The following is a 20098-nucleotide window of genomic DNA, read 5'->3' as shown; positions in this document are numbered from 1 at the left end:
GTGAAGCAGCATGTATGAAATGCATATAACTTTTATTTAGCAAATGAGACACCAGGTCCAAGAGGAAGAGTCTTCCATGGTTTATTCCTTGGTCATTCACAGGTGGAGTTTATAACCAAAGCAAATATGCTGACCGGATGAGGTGTCTTCTGATGCACCAAGAAAGCAGAGTGCTCTCCAGAGCTCATCAACAAGAACAACAACAAAAAGTGAAGCCACAGATTCTAATTTGTCCAACACACAGAGCCAGGCCCTTGAAGAGGGTGCATGACCATTTCCTTGGTCCGCAGACTGGGGACTGTGGCTCACGTCTGTGCCAGGGAAATCCATGGAGCCTTCTCAGATAAGGAGGCAGCACTGAAGAGAAGCTAAGCTCTCAGGCTCTGGCAGGAAACAAATGCTGGCACAACCACCTGCTAGCTGTGTGACCCAAACCAGTAACTGGACCTCTCTGATCCTCTATTTCCTTAACAGCAAAAAGGGATCCTAGCAGGACCTCCCATACTGGATGACCATGAAGAATGAGATCATGGATGGAAGGCGCCCTGCACAGTTCCTGGCACAGAAGCACTGGGAGTTAAGTACTGATTATCATTACTATTATCTATCGTTATTAAGAAGAAAAGAAGAAGAAGTAAACCTATCAAGTATCTCTGGTGTAACCCGATGCTAGCACTATGAGGTTATTTCTCTAAATTGTCATTATGTATTTTCCTTGAGATCAAATAAACTTAACTCCTTCCCCCTCCTAAACAGGGTGCCATTTTTTAATTGTAATAACCATGAACAAGACGTTCTCACAGTTCACACTCTCATGTCATATTCATAAAGGATAAGAGGGCTAAGGTAACATGGTGGCTACATGGGGCCACAACTTCTATTCGTTTGGCATTTATTAAACACCCACCATGGTCCAGGTGGTGGAGAATAAGATGTAGGCCTGACCCAGGCAGAAATTATACTCTTGGATGGGTGGGTGGGTGGGTGGGTAGGGGGAGATACAAACAGAAAAGTACCCAGAGCTGCTATTTGTCAACCACCATGCTGGGCCGAGTGCTTTCCATATATTATCTCATTTAATCTCCAGAATAAACCAGTAGAATTCTCCACACTGATTCATTAAATATAAATTGAGTCCCACCATGTAACACATGTGGGGATGTCTCTAGGGGGCTCAGGGCGAAGGCTGACTTGGTCTTTGTGCCCCTTGGTCCTTACAATCAATTCCCCTTTAAAATGTGGTGACTGCCACAATAAATAAAGCACTGCCCAGAGGTGGAGACCACAACCTCTGCCCCAGGGTAACAGGAGAAAGTTTCCCAAGAAGGGCTTGGGGAGCATGCCAGACAAAGAGAAAGAGGGCACGTCCCACACGGAGCAGAGGTATTGAGTACTCGCCCAGCCAGGGGTTGGCAAACGACTTGGTGCAGCTGCAGGACAATTAGCATGGGGATGGGGGGTACAGGGTAGAAAAGCAGGTGGGGCCGGATTACAGAGGGTGGCATAGATGTCATTCTCCACAGCAGGCTGTTAAAACAGGAAATGAGGCCAGGCTTCCATTTCAGAGACATCCCTGACAGAAGTGTGGAAGAGAGAGATGACCAGAGGCAGAGATGCAGTGAAGGGGCTGGCTCAGTCACCAGGTGGAAGTACACAAAGGGAAGAACTCAGCCCCATTTGGGAGGCGATACAGTATGGTGGTTAGGCGTATTACATAGGAGCTCTGAAGCCAGAGTGCCTTGGTTCAAATCCCAGCTCCTCCCTCCCCAGCTGAGGCACTGTGGGCACGTTATTTAAATTCACGGTGCCAACTATAGATCATCAGTTATTAGGTTGTTGTGAGGCCCAGAGGAGGTAATTAATACAAGTGAACCACTAAGAACAGCATCTGGCTCATTAGAAGCCCTAATTGAATGTCGGCTATTAAACTACTGGGAGGAAGAGGAGGCACAGAGCTAGCTACTGATGAACAGGTAGGAGACTGACGGCTGTGAGGTTTTCAGCTTGGGGGACTGTGGGAGGGGAAAATGGTGGGTGCATTGATGAATGTGCAAGAAGGCAGACAGGGTGATGGAGGAGAGACAAGCATGACTGCAGTCATGCCAACAGAGTTAACACAGGTGGAGATGGCCAACAGGGATTTGAGCGTAAATCTACACATCAGCAGAAAGGTCAGGGCATAAATACCTTTGGGTGTTGTTGGCATAAATGGCAGCTGGATGCCATGGGAATGGATGAGATCACTCAGGGAGTTTGCAGAAAAAGAAGACAAACAAGCTGGAGACAGATGTTAAGGTTTACTGTATGTGCCCCAAGGAGTCCCTGTGTTCACCAGCTTACCGCTAGGAAAACCTTTGTCGGAGCCACAGAAATAGCAAGCATGCGGTCCTAAGGAAGCCACTACAAATGTGATGCTCTCAGGTAGGATGGCCAGCAAGAAGCTTAAAAAATGTGGAGTCTCAGGTGTCTGGACACTTGAGCCACAGAGACAAATCCCCACAGGAGTGATTTATCTTACTCCATTGCCAAAAACTGTGTTGAAAGGTGGTGTGCAGGGGTGGTGGAGGACATCCTGGTAGAGGCAGTGAAGAGAATGGGGAAATCATCTCGGAAAAGCTCTTCTAAAACAGAAGAAGTCCTCCCTCCCAAAGAAAGGAAAGAAAAAGAAAAGACTTCTCTTTCCCTGAATTCCCACTTAGTCCCTGAGTAAGCAGCTAACACATCTGGGGACTTATGATAGTCAATAACATAAGTCCATTGCTCATCTGATGAATATTTACTCAAATCCCATAATTGTCATCTACAGGGTGAAGAACCCATAACAAAGGGGAGATGACATGGTTCTTTCCCTTAAACAGCTTAATATCTAGATAATAAAGGGATGGACAAACACAGGGGTTGGCAAACGATTTCTGTAAAGGGCCGGATTGTAAATATTTTAGACCCATATGGTCTCTGTCACAACTACTTGCCTCTGCCTTTGTAACAGCAAAAAGCAGCCACTGACAATACAAAAAAGAATTGTGTGGCTATGTGCCAATAAAACTTTATTTATAAAAACAGGCAGCCAGATGGATTTGGCTCACAGGCCGTAGTCTGCCAACCCTTGGCCTAACACATCACAAGCCAGCAGAGGAAAATTTAATGCCAGTGTGGAAGTTCATAAGAGGCTTTCCATACTCAGAAGCCGTTAAAGAAAACTAGAAAGAGTATAGACTTCTGGCTAGATCTGAAGGAAGAGAAAGAAATGGGACAATCTGGACTTGTGAATCCAATAGAAGAAAATGTAACGATGGCTCCATTTACAACTACTTTCCAATCTTCCGTAACATTTTTTTTCTGCTCTTTGGTCAAATTTTGGAGACCGTGGAAGGCCTGAGGTTTTCTTTGAGGACATCTGCTCTTAGCAACTAATTCCTGCGTATAGATTTTGCAGGAAGGAAGGTTAACATTCTTCCTCTCATACCCACCCCACCCTCTGACAACTACAGTCCTCTCACGTAAGGCCAGAGAACAGGAATGTGTAATAACCCATTTCTGCTTAAAGTGTTGGTCTTGCTACTCAGGAAAGAAAAGGAACACTGGATCTCTAGCTCCTGGGGTCTCCAGTGTTCCCCCTGATGGTGGCACAAATGGTTAAGTGCTCAGCTACTAACCAGAGGTTGGCAATTTGAACCCACCCAGAGGTGCCTCAGAAGAAAGACCCGGTGATCTGCCCCCCAAAAATCTGCCCTTGAAAACCCACGGAGTGCAACTCTGCTCTGACACACAGGGTCGCCACGAGCTGGAGACGACACAAAGGCACCTGGCGACGGTGGTAGCTCCTCTCTTAGAAGCGTAGCCAGAGCGCACACGTCCCCCCGGGCCCTCTCAGTGGGGCTGCGCTCCTGACCGCCACACTGAGAAACAGCCATAGTGAACGTGGCTGACAGTTACCGCAGTGATTTCTGGCCCGAGCGCCAGCAGCTCCCTGCACTGTACAGTGTCTGCTGTCATTTGGAGAGCTGTCCTAGCGGCAACCAGGACCGCTGTGTGAGTCACGAGAACTCGCCCAAGAAGAAGTCTTATATTCACGAGAACGGTAACTTGTTCTGAATTTTGAGTTTTTACTTCAAGACCTAGATTTAGACCACTAATCCTAAGGGACTCTTGTTCCATGACACTCCAGTTTCCAGGGAATGGAGAGAAATGGTGAGGTGCAGGTGTCAAACCCCACTGCCATCGAGTCGATTTCAAGGAATTATTAAAAAGAAAGAAAAAAGGACAAAAAAAAAAAAAAAGACTAACTTTCTGCTTCCTCCACAATGTTTGTCAGTGGAAGTAACTAGTACCCCAAAGCAATGACGTTTCCTACCTCCTGGACCCCTAAAATAATTTCAAATATACAACTGGGACTTAGGTAAATTGAATGTGAAATTTACATAAAACAGACCACCCACAGGCCCCCTGGATCATCAACTACTACATAAAAGCACAATATCAGAAGATTTCTGACAGAAAAGAAAAATGTAATTAACTGAAGGCTGTTTTTAAATAAGAATTTAAAAAATTATTAATAGACAATAACCACCACATTTTGAGATTTTTCTATGAGCCAGGCACTGCATTAGGCACTCTGGGTGAAGTCGCTGCCTGCACTGTCACAGCAGCCCTGCGAGGTGGTCCTGTCACTGTTGCCATCTACAGATCAGGACACACGCTGAGAGGGTGAAGGACAGTGCCGATGTCCCCTCATTGGGGTGTGGTGGAGGCAGGACTGAACCCAGCCTTCCTCACCCACAGGGTCAGCTCCCGCCACCACAGTCGCATTTCTGCAGTGTGTATTGGTCCCCATGCACTTCATACGTTACTTCGTTTAATCCTCTCAATGACCCCACTAGGAAAATATTACGTGTTTTTAGTCCCTGGGTAGGGTAAATGGTTTGCACTTGACTATTAACCTAAATGTTGGTAGTTCAAACCCACCCAGCAGCACCACGGAAGAAAGGCCCGGTGATCTGCTTCCATTAAGATCACAGTCAAGAAAACCCTAGGTAGCAGTTCCTCTGTTGTAACACATGGGGTTGCCATGAGTTGGAATCGAACTTGACAGCAACAGGTTTGGCTTTTTTTGTTTTTACAAACGAAGAAGCTGAGTTTCAAAATCATCCTGAGATTAAGTCCAAGGTCACTCGGCTGGCAGAAGCCTAGGTCACAAGGCAGGTGTGTCTGACTCTGGAGGCCAAGCTCTGACAGGCATTCTTTCTAGGGGGGTCTCTCTCAAAGGGGGGCAAGCATCCAAATAAGCAGCTCCTGTACCCCTCCCTGAGCTAACTCGGGGCAGCTTAGCTGTTCCAACCTCTCAGGCCTTCAGCTGAAGGGCACAGTCCCCTGGGAAGCCTGCTGGGGACAGGCCAACAGCCTTGCTCTTTCTTTAATGGCAACAGTTCCCCAGACCCCACACACCAGGGAGAAAACGGCCCTCTTACTTCATAGCTGGCTAAACTTGTTTCCCACATGGATAAAACCTGAGGTTAGAAAACACCACTCAGAAGTGACTCATTTCTGACGACTCTGCCAAAAACAACACCCTTTTACGTAACTTGCTCAAACACCAATCTTTTCCTCCTCCGCCTGTGACTGCCCTGTCAAACCCAGGCCGATCTCCCTCACAAGCTGGCCTTCCGTTTCCAGAGAAGGGAAATCAAATCCCCCTTTCAGCCCCTCCTGTGTCTGCTAATTGGGGTCAGAGGTACCCAAATCAGTGTGTTCCACCCACGGTTTGTTCTGTGGTGGCTTCTTCTGGATGGGCTGAGAGATTTCATATCTAACATTGGCTCTTGGTCTGACTTCTGAAGCCAACCTTGAAAAGTAAGAGCATGGTGTGGGAAAGGGCCCAGGAGCTAGGAATCTCTCACAGCTGAATCTGCAGGCCCGTTTCCCTGACAGAGCACTTCTCACATTTTCCATCTCCCACCGCGTACGTGCAGAAAAGAAAACCCTTCTTGGGTGTGTCTGTAGACTAGACCTTGGCAGAGTAATCACTGTGGGCAGCACTGAGCCATTTGATACAGAAAATTCACTGTGTTTCTGCAACCGGAAACAATTAGTCCAAAAAAAAATTTTTTTTTAAATGTCCACCCCCTGCATTTGTTATGAGATTCTTTATGGTCACATCAGTACATATATCTCAATACATCTATATTTGCTTATTAAAACAATTCTAGGTATGTTCTAAGATATCCCCTAATCCTCTTCTCCCAGTAAGGGCAGCTTTGGCTTTAGCCCCCTGCAGGTAGGAAGAAGAGGAGGGACCCCCCCCGCCCCCAGGGTGTTGGTGGGAGCATCTTAGAAGGAACACAGAAATTGGCAAGGACTCGAAGGACGGATATGAAAGTGCTGTGAGGTTTGCTGAGCCTTGTGTCTGCCAAAAATTAATTCATAAGCAAATGCTTATTTTATAGTTTCCCACTTGCTACAAAACATCAAGCGGAAAGGGAAGATTTCTTTTGGGGGCTGCAAAGAAGAGGGTGAGCCAGAGTGGGGAGCAAGAAAGCAGGAGTCACTCTTAAAGAGAAGCCTGATCCCAAGGCTTGACAACGTGGCTCACATTTCTGGAGAACCCAAGAGCATCTCCTTCTTTTTCATGAGCAGAGGTCTCAACATGCAGCCTGAGCTACTTTGATGGTATCAAGGTAGGAGATGTGTTGGAGGTAATACCCATGCTTAGATGTTACCACCAACAGAGAAGTCAGGGCAGGAGGACAAAAGATGATGGAAGACCTGGTGACATCATCCCCTAGGAGTCAATTAGGCCAGGCTGGGAAATACCCTACATTCACTTCCAGACACGTCAGGGCTTTTGGTGATGATGGATGGATGGCATGTTTTCAGAATAAGTAAGGAAACTCTCTTGATGAGGGTTCCTAGGAAGCACAGCACACCATTACTTATGGATTCCCATATATTGTATCCTCCAGGGTCCAGGAAATGAAATTAAGAGCTTTTGGAGAGCTGTGGTCCCTGGTGACCTTATCCTCAAGACAGGGCTAAATTTTCACACGCCCACCCAAAAGGGGAAGGGCTTGAGTCAACACTTCCAAAAAGATGAGCCTGAACTTCCAAGGACACTGAACTCCTCAACTGCGAAGACAACAGTGTCTCCCTTTTTGCAGTTCTAGTGCTCAGCCCAAACCCTCACCTAGTTCATTATAGGTGCTTGGTCAATTGTAACAGGAGGTGGGGGAGCTTATCTCCAAAGGTGGCCCCCGACGATCCCCTCTCTTCTTTTACACACATGTCCCTCCTTCCAATAAGAGGTGGAGCTCTCCTCCTTTGCAGTTGGGCTGGCCTCATCACTGGCTTTGACAAACAATGTGGCAGAAGTGACATTCTAGGAATTGTGAGCCGAGGCCTTAAATGGACTGGTAGCTTCTACCTGCTGCCTTCATACTGTAAGAAGCCCAAGGCACTTGGAGAGACCACATGGAAGAGAATTGATGCAATCCAGGTAATTGCCCCAGCTGAACTCCCAGCTAACAGCACCAACTGCCCTCAGCCATAGAAGTGGGCCATCTTGGCCATTCAGCGCAACCAAACCGTAGGTGACTGCAGCCCCAGCCAACACCACATAAAGCAAAAGAACCACCCAGCTGAGCCCAGTGAACTCATAGAATCATGACAGATATCAAAATGGTTGTTGCTTCAAGCCACTAAGTTTTTAGGTGGTTTGTTATGTAGCAGTAGGTAACTAAAGCAAAGGGGTGGTGGTAAGCGGCAAGAGAAACACAGTATTTAGCACAGGTTTCATTTCTGAATAAGTCACAACCCTCCCTGACTTTCTGTTTCTTCATCCCTACGATGGGACTAATACATGCCCAGAATAGCTCACAGGGCAACTGGGAGACCCAAATGAGATAATTTGTGTGAAAGAACAGTAAATCACTAAGCAAACAAAAAGTGGATACTAGTCACATTTATCTTCTCTACTGAGCTCTTGCTGCCATGAGCCCATTCCTGACCCACTGATACCTCTGTCTTTGGAGATGACAAGCATTTACCTTCAAAGAAGGAGCCAAGTCATCTTCTTTTATATAGCACCTGCCACTCTCCCTCAGATCTTTACTATCATCCCAAAGGGGGAAGCCATTAGGAGTTAGGAGGAGTTTTGGGAGTGAGGCTGTCATGGTTCAAATCTTGGCTCTGCTGCTTGCCACTTGTATGGTTTGGGAGCAAATTCCTTGACCATTCTGTATCTTCGTTTCCTCACTGATTAGAAGAGATAATCATGGCACCTATCTCACAGGGACACTGTGAGAATTAAATGTCATGATGTACAGTTCCTGGCACATAGTAGCACTTAATAAATGTTGGTTATGATCATCACTATGTTCTTTACTTTTTAAAATTATCATACAGTAAAATCGACCTGTTTTGGTGTTCAGTTCTATGAATGTTAACAAATGTTAACACATGTACAGATTCACGGAACCACCATCACCATCAGGCTACACTACAGTTCTGTCACCCGAAAAACTCTGTCCTGCTGCCCCTTTATAGTCATTCTCCTGTCATGTAAGTGGATCATACACAATGCAACTGCTATGCATTGAACTGTGTTCCCCCAAAAGAAGTCCTAACACCTGATACCTGTGAACCTTGTTTGGAAATAGGGTCTTTGATGATGTTATCAGTTAACATGAGGTCATACTAGGATAGGGTGGGTCCTAATCCCATCTGAGTGATGTTCTTATAAAAGAAGAGACACAGACAGACAAGGGGAAGACGGCCACATGCAGATGCATATAAGCCAAGAAACCCCTGGGGCTACCAGAGCCTACAGTCTTCCTCTAGAGCCCCTAGAAACCTTCATTCAGAGAGAAGGTGGCCCTGCCAACACCCTGAATCTGAACTACCAGACTCCAGAACCGTGTGAGCCAATAAATTTCTGTTCTTATAGGAACAGTGCACTTTGATGTGCTTTGCTGCAGCAGATCTAGGAAGCTAACACGGTGACCTTTTGAGACTGGCTGCTTTCAATCAGCATCATGCCTTTGAGATGCATCCAAGTTCTTGTGTATAACAATACTTCATTCCTTGAGTAGTATTCTATCATATGTTTCTTTACTCACTCACCATTATTTTTAATAATTATTTTCACAAGTCAGGGGAGACTTCAGAAATGGAACCAGCACTACTGAGTTCTAAGAATTCCTGGGAAAATACCTATTGATTGCTGAAGCATCCTAATTGAAAGCTGCAAGGGACCCAGGAGTCCATTTATGTCCCCCACTTGATAGACATTTAAACAGGAGCCCAGGGACAACTCCCCTAACCCACATAAAAGTGAGCTCAAGTACAGGTCTCATTCCTCTTCTCTGTGTGAAACATGTGAACAGAGGCACTATTAAACATAAGTAAGGCTCCTCTGCAGTCCTATTCCTGGACAGGCAATATACAGTTCTGAAACCATTTAGCCCTGCACGCTTCCCTGCAGTTGCCCTTTCTACCATCTGTCACTGGGAACATAAATCTAGGGAGGCCCACCTGACCACAGACCAATTTCCCTTCCTGAAACCATAAAGAGGTCACGTTGAACAGGAAGTGATAATGGGCAGCAAGCTCCAGCTGGAACTGCCCCGGCTCTTAATGGATCACAGCATTTCAACAATCATTAACAGCCACAACTGCAGTCTTAACCCAACTCAGACTAACTTTTCAGCTGGTCATTGACTACTTTGAACCAGCTTCTCTAAAGCCAGAACAGGCTTTGTGAATCACTCCCCCTGGGGCTGCAGGGTTCCTGTCCTTAACTGGCCCCAGAAACAACCCTAGTTCCACATCATTTTCTCCAGAGAAAGAGAAGCTCGGGGCCAAGGTGGACCACACCAGTCAACTCTAGACTAGATGAAATTTTCCTGGAACCGCAGGCCTCCAATGGGTCAAACTGGGTCCCCAAAGGTCATAGAAGGAAAGAGACAAACAGACAGACACACCTCAGTGTTGTGCCCTCTCCCCCGGCAGGGGTGCCTCCAGGCCACAAAATGAAATCCAGGCCCACCCCAATCATGAGTACGCCAGCTCCCTGAAGAGAAAACGGCTCCCCTCCCTAAGAGGCTGAACTATTGTAACTCTATCATGGCATTTCATCTGGAGCCCTGAGCATATGAGTAATAAATGTGTGAAAACATGAAACTAATATTCATAATTACTTTACAAGATAAAGAACTTGAAGGAAAAACAGCTTCTGTGCGCCTTGCAACCACCATCAGGAGTATGCTGTGAAAAACACGGCATCTCACCAGAACCTCAAACTTCCTCTCGGCACCAGTGATGTCATCCCCTGCAGACCTGCTCCATGCTGAATGACTCCTCAGTGGGGTCTTCATGCATCTGGTCATACAGACTCAGAGCCTCAAGAGTCACCTTGGACTTCTAACCTTCTCATATCCCGCATCAATTCGGGGCCGCTTCAGCCAACATTGACTCAGGTAGTGAGAGTTAGTTCCTAAGATCCTGGCCCTCACCCCTGCCTGTGCTCCTCATCCCCAGCCATTATTCCCCACCAGACAATTTTTTTCCACTTTTTAGGGGGTATAGGTTACACACAGTGAAGCACACCAATTTTATGTGTATGGATCACTGAGTTTTAAGTATATACACACCCATGTAACCACCTGAGTCCCCAGTTGGTGCAAATGGTTAACATGCTCAGCTACTAACGGAAAGGCTGGAGGTTCTAGTCCACCCAGAGGTGCCTCAGAAGAATGAGAGATCTACAGAAAAATCAGTCACTGAAAACCCTGTGGAGCACAGCTGTACTCTGACACACATGGGGTTACCGTGAGTCGGAGTCCACTCCATGGCAACTAGTTTTATGTAACCACCACGGAAAGACCAAGATGTAGAGTATTTCTAATATCCCCAAAAGCTCCCTTGTGCCCCTCTTAGAAAATACACTCTCCTAACCTGTGATCTCTTTCATCACAGATATATTTTGAGTTCAGTCAGTCATAAGCTCTTTCCGTGCGGTGTACTAAATTAATTAACATGGCCCTTCTAGGCACAGTCTTTTAATGCCCACCAAATGATTGGGTGGGACTATGCAAATGAGGTGCTTGTGGCCTATCAAGGGGATTGGACAGTGTGCTAACAATGTAAATAAGGTGCATGGCATCCTTGTGGGCTTGGGACCATGCAAATAAAGTGTATGGAACCCTAACAAGGGAATTGATCAGTTTTGCCATTCTGCTAGGCTTAAAATGAGCCATCCCAGAGGCAGGAGGGGAGGATCACCACATCACCAAGAAATAAGAACAGGAATGCAGCGTGTCCTTTGGATTCAGGGTCCATGCACTGGGAAACTCCTGGAACCAGGAGACCAAGAGAGAAAGAGCTGTAATACCAAAGATGGCGAGAAGCAACAGCACAGAAATGGTGGCAGCAGAGGCAGGAGACCAGAAGGAGATGGTGCATCCCGGCCCACAGAGTGAGACAGGCTTGCTGGAGGAGTCAGGTGCCTCTGGGCACTTGGTGGAGCTAGGTTTGCCAGCCCACAGAGCTAGAGCTGAGAGCCTTCAGGCTGAGGATTACTGGTGGAGTGGGGTGTCTCAGGGTGCTTAAAAGGGCTTTTAACACGTGACAAAGCACGGCAGAGGCTGAGGGCCAGAGAGAGGCATGCCTGCAGGCACGACTGATAAGAAGCAGTCCCGATGGAAGATCTGTATCCTGAGCATTTCTGAACCTAAATTGTAAACTGTTACTCCCCTAATAAACCCCATAACCATGAGTATGGTCTGTAAGTTCTGGGTGGCCATTGCAACGAATTATCAAACCCAGCAGAGAAGGAAACAGTGAAGTGGGAGGGATGACCGGTGTCAGAATTGGTAAAAAGGTTGGAGGATGGAGGCGTGTCTGACCTCCACCTTATAATAATCAGCCTTGGGCGGACACTAATGCTGATTCTCCCTCTCCCTTGTGAAGTTAGAAGAGTTAAGATGCCTCCCCCACCACACCATTTTTATACCCCTAAATTACTGCTTATTAACTGATTACTGGACTGCCTGCTCTGCACCCTGCTTTCTCAGTTTAGGTACAATCACGGTCCTAATCACAGCTCCAAGGCCCTCGGACTGCTGTCTGACTACTGAATACCCACCTCGACATTCACTGTTGGTCTGTTTCACGCCTCCCACTCCTCAGTCTAAAGGACCTTATCCATTCCTGTTTTGTGAACGCACCTACTGTGTCTGCACCTCTGGGTCCGCTCTCCACGTAGCATGACTGAGCCTCCCCAGGCTTCATCTCCAAGCCCAAATTCCACCTTTCAAACCCATACCCATCCTCCAAAAGCCATTTCATCAAAAAAGCCTTTACAAATCCCTGATGTAGACGTCATTACTTTTTCCCTGGAGGTTCCATATATCATTTCGGTCTCTTGGATGACACTAAACATCACTCTTGAGATAGTTTCTATATTATTGGACTGCCTGCTCTGCACTCTTTCTCAGTTTAGCTAGAGACATGGTCCTGGCATCCTGCTCGGTAGTCAATGTCTTGAAGATAGAGCTTTTGGGATTTTGGCATTTTTCAAATTAGTCAAGCTTTAAAAAAAAAAAAAAGGAGTAGAAGATCTTCTAGGATTTCCAACCTCTTATTTTTTTTTTATTTGGACAATAAAGAACTTTAAAAAAAGAAAACAAAACTGTCATCCACTATCATGACCAATTTATTAAATAAAAGATAAAAACCCAAAACACATTACTGTTGAGTCAACTTCAACTCATAATAACCCTATAAACCAAAAACCAAACCCACTGCTGTCGAGTTGATTCCAACTCATAGCGACCCTATAGGACAGAGTAGAACTGCCCCATAGAGTTTCCAAGGAGTGCCTGGTGGATTTGAACTGCCAACCTCTTGGTTAGCAGCCGTAGCACTTAACCACTACGCCACCAGGGTTTCCAATTAGGACAAAGTATAACTGCCCCATAGGGTTTTCAAGGCTAAAATCTTTATGGAAGCAGACTGCCACATCTTCCTACTACAGAGCAGCTGGTGAGTTCGAATCACCAACCTTTTGGTTAGCAGCCAAGACTTAACCACTGTTTTACCAGGGCTCCTCAATAAAAGATGCTGGAGGTTAAAAAAAAAACTGAAGAGGCTATAATCTCAGGAAAATGGTTAGATGGTCGTTAAAGCTGAACACATATGGTTTATGAAAAACTCACCACATTAAACCAGTTTTTTACACTTGGATATGCCTGGAGAAAATTCTCATAGACTGACTGATTTTGGAATCTGGAAAGCATTGCTCTGTAGACCGTAGTATAGCACCATGTACACAGAAAATGCACAATAAACATTTAGTTCAATTGATCTAAATCCATATGTGGGTCGATAGCAAGGAGTGTCTCAGAGCTGCTTCCATGCCACCCCATGGATCCAGTCGCCAGGAATATAGCTGTGGTTTGGCAACATCCTAATGCTGAGAAGGACCACAGGACCCACCACTCTCCTGGTTAGACTCCCACGTGACAAAACCCAATAGTAATTCCAACAGGTTACAGTTCTTGTGCCCATGTGACAAGTCAAACAAGCACTGGACTTTGTCATTGGCACAGGTGACTAACTCATTATCACAAAATTTAATTGAGTACACTGTGTAACAGTGAACTTCAAGAGTGTGTGTTGGGGCAAGTGGGGATGGGAGGGAGAGAAGAAAGGGCCATGCCGGTGGCTGTCCAAGTTGTGCAAGGTGCAAGGGCACCTGGATGGAGGAGTGAGGGGCGGCTGACATCCAACCTGGGCTTCTCTTGCCAAGCCAGATGCCCTGGCCCAGGGCTGCAGCTACCCACAGGAAGAATGCCCTTTCCCAATTTGTACGAAGAACCAAGACTTCATTAATCCACTCTTTCAGTTGAAATTGAAGGATAAGAATATAATGTCAAGTCAAAAAAGGGTGAATTTTATGGTATGTAAATTTTATTTCATTAAAGCTGTTACTAGTGTGTTTGTGTGTGTGTGTGTGTGTTATCATACACACCATCTACTCATCTTTGACTGGCTTAGCCTGGATTGTTCCTTATCACTTCACACTAGTTACATTTTATTGACCTTTGCAGTTTAAAGGCGGAGGAAATTTATAGGGAGCAACAGTTGCAGTGTCTATAGATTTAAAAATTAAATGTTGTAAGTAGCACATACAGTCCAAACTCCTTTCTGGTTATCCTCTGATCTCAGGTTGAAACTGTAAATATATTTCATTGAGTCATTCATTCAACAAACACTTATGGGTACCTCCTATGCCCCAGACCCTGGGCCAATTTCCTTCACATATTCTCATCATTTCATCAGTTTTCAAATGTAACTTATGCTTTGGAACCAAATCCAAATTATGGCGGGATGATTACAGCAAGATATCAACAGAATTCGTTTTTCTGAACAGTGGAATCTCGGGTAACCTCACGCACTTGGAATACACACTCTCTTGTGGAAGAGTCTCGGCACCACCCAGGTATCTGGCTCAGAACAGATTCTCTTCCCACTCAGCAGGGATGCCAAGCCAATGGTCACGCTGCCTCCCTACCTGTATGGTGGTGTTGCCTCCTTCCAGGAGGGCAATGGCCAGGAGAATGCTTTCATGGAACACTCGGTCACTGGACGCATTCATTATGAGGTCGATGACCAGATTGGAGGCCCCCTCCTTGTCGAGGTGGCACTGAACCTCAGCCAGGCTCATTTCACCCCTGCTCACAGAGCCGGATCCGGATCCTCCTCCTAGAAGGTGGAACATTGCTTTTATTAACCACTATTTTTTTTTTTATCAGAGCAGCTAACATTCACTGCATACTTATTATGTACTAATGCCTTATGCATTAAACACTTTACCTGTATTACCTTTTTTAACCCTCTTCACAACCCCACAAGAAAAGTACTCATTATTAACTACATCTGATAAATAGGAAAACACTCAAAGATGAAGTCACTTCCCCAAGGACGCACAGCTTGAAAGTAGCAGAGATGGTATTTGAACTCAGGCAGGCAGGATGAAGGAAGAATGAGTCATTTCCAGGGGGGGAGTTAAAGCCATCCAGCCAAGACTCCCCCTTACTTTAAAATACACTGCCTTGGGGCAGAGTTGGAGCCTTGGTTGCACAGTGGTTAAACATTTGGCACTAACCAAAAGGTTGGCAGTTTGAATCCACTACCACTTCTTGAAAACCCTATGGGGCAGTTCCACCCTGTCCTATAGGGTTGCTATGAGTTGGAATCGACTCAACAGCAATGGGTTTGGTTTTGGTTTGGGGACAGAATTATTAAGAACCGATTTGAGTTTAAGAGACAAATCAAACTTAAACACTCCATAGAATGGTCCTATAAAAGCACAGCCTATATCTAATTTCAGGCTACTTTCTAACAAACTCATCCTAGCGTAAACTCATCCTTTCACATAACTTATCTGTTCATTCATTCATTCAGCAAACATTTACTCAGAGCTTGCTATATGGAGGTAAGAGCTGGGGATAGGGAAGTGCATCCTCACTGAGCTTAAGATGAGTATACATAAGCAGAGAGGGCCTATGGCATTTAGTGGAATGGGTTCTGACTGTGCTTTGAAACTACATATTTAAGAACTTGCTTGTATTATCGCTGGCAATAACTGGAACATTTGCATACAAGGGGAGGGGGACTGTTCAACTGCATAAAGTGAACAACTCATCAATCAGTCTTCCCTGCAGAGCTCAGTTCATATGCCACCTCCCTTATGCTGCACACCCTCAACTCTGCCCTTAGGTTCATAGCACAAGGTAGAGAGTGGGCTGCCTATCTTCTCGTCCATAGCTTCCTGAAGCAGAATACGTCTTTAATGCGTTTCCAAGTTCCCCACCTGACACCTCCCAAAGGCCTCACATATCCATTGAGTGATGTTGTTTGAGGAACTTCTGAATGAGACTCTCTGGGGAGTTTTGGCCAAAGAGCTGAGGTGGCCCTGTCTCTGGGACACCCTCAGAGCTGCATCTTCCCTGAAGCCTGCACAGTTCACGAACTGAGAAGCTACACTGAAAGTTGTTATCTGCTGATACATCCAAGGTCCCTCCCTAGAAGTTGCTAGGACAAATTTATTAAACACTAACTGAGTATTTTTGTGCTACCTATAGAACCCACCAAGGTCCTGAAGCTGCCCAACTGTCATCATTGTAACATAGGGAATTAGACAACTCACATTTGCGCTTTGAGTACCATGCTAATTGTGCCTGGCTAGTGGTCCACCTTAAAATCCAAACTATGAAAGACCCACAGCGTAGCTCAAGGTTTTTGCAATTTTTACCTATAATTGTGCTTAAAATATTTTGGAACACCTTTAACGATTTGTTTTAAGCAGTTCTGTACAAGGCTTCTGTGTGTGTGTAAACTCCCATACAAGTTTGGGGAAGCATACAGCATGGGCTTTGGAATTAGATATACCAAGTTCAAACCATGGACTAGCCTCTAACAAGCTTCATTTTGTTATTTTTATAACAGTAAAAAGAAGTTGCTGTCGAGTCATTTCTGACTCATGGCAACCCCATGTGTGTCAGAGTAGAACTGTACTCCATGGAGGTTTTCAATAGCTGGTTTTTTCAGTAGATCACCAGGCCTTTCTTCCAAGGTGCCTCTGGGTGGACTTGAACCTCCAACCTTTTGGCGAGCAGCTGAGCATTCGTATCACACAGAGAGTCCCTGGGATATTAACAGTACCATATAGTGGGTAACTTGGAGGACAAAATGAGATAAAGGATGCAACGCATTTGGGAAAGCACCTGGCACCCAGTATAAGTACTAATACATAACAAATGGTAGTTTTTTCACCATCCTCACTGCCAACATCATCATCGTTTTATGGGAAAACCAGAGTCCCCATGACTACAAAAAAATATGAATAAAATCAAGTCATTCAGATAGTGCCAAAAGGGCCACTGCATGGGAAAAGGGGCAAAAGATTTAGCCAATATCTTAACAGTGGGGAAATGTTATTTGGTAGGGAATTGTTTTTAGACATCAATTTGATGGCAGACCAAAGACAAAACAAATTGCTAAAAATTACACCTGCCACCTAAATTTTTATGTTAAAAGAGTCTCAACCTGTTCTGCAGACACATGCAGCTCTCACGTGACACCTGCGACTCACCCGTGCAGCTAATTAGCACGCGGCACAGCCTACCTCCTCCCCCAGGTTTGCTGGGTCCTCCCGGTGACAGCGGGCCATTGCCAAAGCTGGTAAGGCTCTCTCTTCTTCCCGAAGGTCTGACGTTTCCATAGTAACGGTTGACCAAAATTTGCCTGAGCGCCTCACCCTTAATTCAAACAGGATAATGAAATCAGGTTCTGAATTTAATGCATAACTGAGCAACTAATCTTCAAAAAACTCAGGGGTACTCAGTTATAATTGGTCTGGTTTCACTCAGGGAAAAAAAATAAATTATTAATAAAAGCATTTGGAAACTCTGAAGTTAACTTCTTCAATATTTTCTCAGGGAACCAGATCATGGTTTTTTTTTCTTAGAGCAGCAATTCTAGAATATTGCGTATCTGAAGTACTCTCTCACATAGGGATAAAGATAGAACATTAATTTTGAAGGGCAACTAACAATAACAAAAACAAAACAAAGCACAAATCCCTTTGGGGTAAGCCAATAAAATTTAGACAAACTGAAAATTTTACAGGTCAGCTTCCACACAGCAATATAAAAATGTTACTCCAGGTGTTTATTCCCAAGGTCCTAGGAAAATATGAAGATATCAGAATAATAGAGTATTATGTTATAATAAGCTAGAAACAATCCTTTCTTAAAGAAATAGTCAATGGGTCAAATGCTAAAAAAAAAAAGTGCTATAGGAAATGAATTAGTGGCAGATTTGTCAATCAAAAAATAAATATCACAAATGAAATGATACTATGTGCGGGATTTGCTCTGAAATAATACGGAAGGAGAAATGGGCAGGGGTATAAATGAGACAAGACCAGGTATGACTTATAGTTGTTGAAGCTGGGTTATTAGTGGGAGTTCTCAAAACTTTTCTGACTTCTTGTGTACATACTTGAACTTTGCCATAATAAAAAAAGTGTAAAAAGTATGAATATCAAAGGAAGCCTGCAGAGTGGATATAATAACTATCTCCCAGAACTCTCATTGAAAAAATAAATAAAAGATTAATTTTCTCACTAGTCCTAGGGGCCACTGGCAAGCCAGCACAGAGATGCAGGATTTCTTCTTAGCTCTTTCAGCCACGTCTCTAAGGGATTCCCAGACCACCCACCAGCTCGGCATCAGGTGCCATCAGGTCGACTCCAACTCACGGGAACCCCACGTGCGTCAGAGTAGAACCTACTCCGTAGGGTTTTCAGTGGCTTATTTTTCAGAAGTAGATCACCAGGCCTTTCTTCCGATGTGCCTCTGGGTGGACTCAAACTGCCAACCTTTCGGTTAGCAGTGAGCACATTAACCATCTGCACCACCCAGGGACTCCTCCCAGTCTGTATGTCAGACTACAGTCAAAAGCTGTAAAAGTCAAAGGCTGCGTGAGTTCCCACCGGCCTATTTCCCAGGGACAAAATCATAAGGCACGGAGTTCCTCTGATGCATCATTAAGAGAGGTAAGTGAGAAGTCTAGCAGAGACGAGAGGTGCTGGAAGATAGCAGGTCTCTAAAATAGAGACTCCCAAGTCTTTTTGAAGAGCCCAGCAACTGTAACATGAGTCAGTAGAATTTGAAGTGATTTGTTAATAAGCTCCAAGAATAGGCCTGGAGACTTCAAGTGAGGTGTTTGCCAAAACAAGAGGGGGCAGACAGGAGGAAGAGGGTGCCCTGGGAGTGGTGGGAAGGTGGAGGGGAGCCTGACTGGGGCAGGGGACCAGAAGAAATGACAGGGGTAGAAAACTCATGAGAAGGACCTCAAGTCAGTGTCTAAGTCCCATGGCTACATTGCCAACTTTATTTCAGTTGCTAACTGTCACTGTTGGTCAAGGACCCCAAGGGCGAATTGGGATGGAGTAAGCAGGGAAGAGGGAAGGAAGGATAGACTGATTTTTAAATAAAAGTTCAGCAAACAAAAATCTCAATTTTCTATTCCATTCATAAATTTGTCTCTCACTGCAGTTCACCAAAGGAGGGCATGTCTATTAGCTTGTGAAATTCGTTTCCCACCTCGGCCAACTGTAAAATCGAACTTCCAATAGTGCTTCAAACGGCAGAGTTACTGGTAACGTTTTGAGTACTTTTTATGCAAGCTGCTTAATGGCTCAGAATCCCACATTTCACTAAGAAGACAGAACTTTACCGGTATTCGTGCGTCTCAGGCACCAGCACAAACACATTACCACCCTCCGAAGCAGTCACTGGGAACATTGTGATTTAAAAGGCTAGCTTTATAAGAGAAGCTAGAGTTTCAAAGAAATTTTCAAGGAAGCTTACTAAGAAAGAAAGGGCAAAAAAAAAAAAAAAAAAGATACCTCCATGTTGAATTGAAAAAGAGAAAACACCAGCTGCCATTGAGCTGACTCCAACTCATGGTGACCCCGTGTGTTACAGAGCAGAGCTGAGCTCCACAGGGTCTTCCTGGCTGTAATCTTCACAGAAGCAGATCACCAGGGCTTTCTTCCACACGTTGGTTTCTTTGCTGGGTGGGTTTGAATTGCCAACCTTTAGGTGAGGAGTGGAGCACAAACCATTGGCACTATCCAGGGGCCTGATTTTCTTTTTTAAATATGAGGCACCTATTTGATTTACTTTCAATAAGACACAGGCTCTGAGTTTCAACAATATGAATGGTTGGCAGTAAACCATCTTAATTCTCTAACAGCGTGTGCCTTGGCACCACAAGACTGTTGTTGAGAGGTGGTTGGCTGGGCTGAAGCTGTGAGCTCCAGCCACAACGACACCCAACCTAGCCAGTGCAAAAGAGTATGGGAGATCCCTGGGGTGGATGGTCAAGTTAAAGGCAGTATAACTGTGGCCAGTCTCAACTGTAGCCTTTGTCCCACAATTCTACTGAGGGCCAGAGTGCTAAGGTTAGATTTTGGCTCCTAGTGGTTGTGTTTTTTTAATCCTAGTGGTTTGGAGGGTAAACATCAAGAGCC

General features: G+C 45.1%; 1 protein-coding gene across 1 annotated transcript in view; it reads right to left on the bottom strand.

Annotated features, from left to right (window-relative positions):
* ITPR1 (inositol 1,4,5-trisphosphate receptor type 1) overlaps positions 1 to 20098 on the bottom strand; it is a 382998-nt gene that overhangs the window by 114124 nt on the left and 248776 nt on the right. Inside the window, exons 40-41 of the mRNA XM_049862511.1 lie at positions 17183 to 17315; positions 14567 to 14757 (exon numbers count right to left, since the gene is read on the bottom strand). Coding sequence (XP_049718468.1) covers positions 14567 to 14757; positions 17183 to 17315 — 324 coding nt within the window. The remainder of the gene's footprint in view (positions 1 to 14566; positions 14758 to 17182; positions 17316 to 20098) is intronic.

The sequence above is a fragment of the Elephas maximus genome, chromosome 20, assembly GCF_024166365.1.
Source record: "Elephas maximus indicus isolate mEleMax1 chromosome 20, mEleMax1 primary haplotype, whole genome shotgun sequence".
Classification (NCBI taxonomy): domain Eukaryota; kingdom Metazoa; phylum Chordata; class Mammalia; order Proboscidea; family Elephantidae; genus Elephas; species Elephas maximus.
The sequence above is the reverse complement of the archived record's forward strand: the minus strand, read 5'-3'. Positions and strand labels throughout refer to the sequence as shown.